Consider the following 2493-nt stretch of genomic DNA (forward strand, 5'->3'; position numbering starts at 1 on the left):
CAGGATATGTTCTGCCCCCCCCTTCCCCTAAGGCAGGAGATCTTACCGTGTTCTGGTCCATATAGTGAGGCAGTATAGACGCCATTACACGCAGGGTCACCTCCTCTGCCCGGCCTCCCATATTCAGTACACTGGTCGGCCATTTGTCTTCACTTTTACAGAAGTGGTCGGGGTCTGCAACGTAATTCAACAATCCTCCAGAGACAGCTGAGAATCCCCGAGCATCCAACTGTGACACCGAGGAGCCATTCACCGCAGAGAAGAGACTGTCTGGTGTCAGGCACTGTGCAGAGAGACAGAAGAGAGTTCAACAAATCCAACAAAATACAATATAAATGTCACCCACTCAGAGAGGCACATTGACCCAAGAGAGACAGCCCGGTACTGAGATACTTGTACTGAGCGAGAGAGAGAGACAAACACCCGGTATGAAGAGAGACCGTCTCCATTCCGAGAGAGAGAGAGAGAGAGACTCCATACCAAGAGAGAGACTCCATACTAAGAGAGAGAGAGAGACTCCATACTATCAGAGAGAGAGACTCCATACCAAGAGAGAGAGAGACTCCATACCAAGAGAGAGAGAGACTCCATACCAAGAGAGAGAGAGACTCCATACCAAGAGAGAGAGACTCCATGCCAAGAGAGAGAGAGACTCCATACTATCAGAGAGAGAGAGAGACTCCATACCAAGAGAGAGAGAGAGACTCCATACTATCAGAGAGAGAGAGAGACTCCATACCAAGAGAGAGAGAGAGACTCCATACTATCAGAGAGAGAGAGAGACTCCATACCAAGAGAGAGAGAGAGAGACTCAATACCAAGAGAGAGACTCCATACTATCAGAGAGAGAGATACTTCATAGCAACAGAGAGAGAGACTTCATAGCAACAGAGAGAGAGACTTTGTACCACATGTGTCAAACTCAAAGCCCAGGGGCCGAATCGGCCCACCAGGCCATTTCCTAGACTTCTACTCTCAGATCTCGGTATGAAGTGATAATGGAATGCAGAGGCAACGATGATGAAGATTAGATACATGTATATCGTCTTACAGATACCTTTGAGGGCAACCATAATGCTGATGCGGCCCACAATTAAATTGAGTTTGACACCCCTGCTCTATACCAACAGAGAGAGAGAGACTCCATACCGAGAGAGAGAGACTCCATACCGAGAGAGAGAGACTCCATACCGAGAGAGAGAGACTCCATACCGAGAGAGAGAGACTCCATACCGAGAGAGAGAGACTTCATACCAACAGAGAGACAGATTCCATTCCAAGAGAGAGAGAGACTCCATACCGAGAGAGAGAGACTCCATACCGAGAGAGAGAGACTTCATACCAACAGAGAGACAGATTCCATACCGAGAGAGAGAGACTCCATACCGAGAGAGAGAGACTCCATATAGAAGGAGTCAGGACCAAATACCTTTTACTATTTGCAAAGTAAGTGATGAATTGTTACCCGGGGGAGGGGAGGGGATGGGGCATATACAGGGAATATGAAGGATGTGAGTCCTGGTACTGAGTACTTGGGTGGCCCTGGTCACACTCCTGCTACAGTCAGCTATTCCTGTCCTTGTAGGCCTGATTTTGCAGACTTTAGGTGCTCGGTCTGTACAGCCTCAGGATGTGTCCTCAGGGTTTGGTAACATTGCTCACATGCACCAGGCATGGGCCTGGTCTGTACTGTCTATTCACTGGAATATTTCTCTTAACTTTTTTCCTTTACTTTTGGCAAGTTTTGGTTGGACCGGAGTGCCGCTGGTTGTTGGGAGAGAGGGATGGAAGCCTATTGGGATGTTTGGTGGAATGGAGTTTTGATGGGTTGTTGGGAGTGTTGGGTGGATGGGGTGCTGATGAGGCGCTGGAAGTGTTGGGTGGATGGGGTGCTGATGGGTTGTTGGGTGTGTTGGGTGGATGGGGTGCTGATGAGGCGCTGGAAGTGTTGGGTGGACGAAGTGCTGATGGGTTGTTGGGAGTGTTGGGTGGATGGGGCGCTGATGGGTTGTTGGGAGTGTTGGGTGGATGAGGTGCTGATGAGGCGCTGGAAGTGTTGGGTGGATGGGGCGCTGATGGGTTGTTGGGTGGATGAGGTGCTGATAGATTGTTGGGAGTGTTGGGTGGATGGGGAGCTGATGAGGCGCTGAAAGTGTTGAGTAGATGGGGTGCTGATGGGTTGTTGGGTGGATGGGGTGCTGATGGGGTGCTGATAGATTGTTGGGTGGATGGGGTGCTGATAGGTTGTTGGGAGTGTTGGGTGGATGGGCTGCTGATGAGGCGCTGGAAGTGTTGGGTGGATGGGGTGCTGATGGGTTGTTGGGAGTGTTGGGTGGATGAGGTGCTGATAGTTTGTTGGGAGTGTTGGGTGGATGGGGTGCTGATGGGTTGTTGGGAGTGTTGGGTGGACGAGGTGCTGATGGGTTGTTGGGAGTGTTGGGTGGACGAGGTGCTGATGGGTTGTTGGGAGTGTTGGGTGGATGGGGTGCTGAT

The 2493-nt window shown here is 50.7% G+C and overlaps 1 protein-coding gene across 1 annotated transcript in view; it reads right to left on the reverse strand.

Moving 5' to 3' along the window:
* LOC108803505 (zinc transporter ZIP4-like) overlaps nt 1-2493 on the reverse strand; it is a gene marked incomplete at its 3' end in the record, with an annotated part of 21060 nt that overhangs the window by 3581 nt on the left and 14986 nt on the right. Inside the window, exon 2 of the mRNA XM_018575342.1 lies at nt 47-283. Coding sequence (XP_018430844.1) covers nt 47-283 — 237 coding nt within the window. The remainder of the gene's footprint in view (nt 1-46; nt 284-2493) is intronic.

Source organism: Nanorana parkeri, unplaced genomic scaffold (assembly GCF_000935625.1).
Source record: "Nanorana parkeri isolate BGI_ZX_2015 unplaced genomic scaffold, ASM93562v1 scaffold3810, whole genome shotgun sequence".
NCBI lineage: Eukaryota > Metazoa > Chordata > Amphibia > Anura > Dicroglossidae > Nanorana > Nanorana parkeri.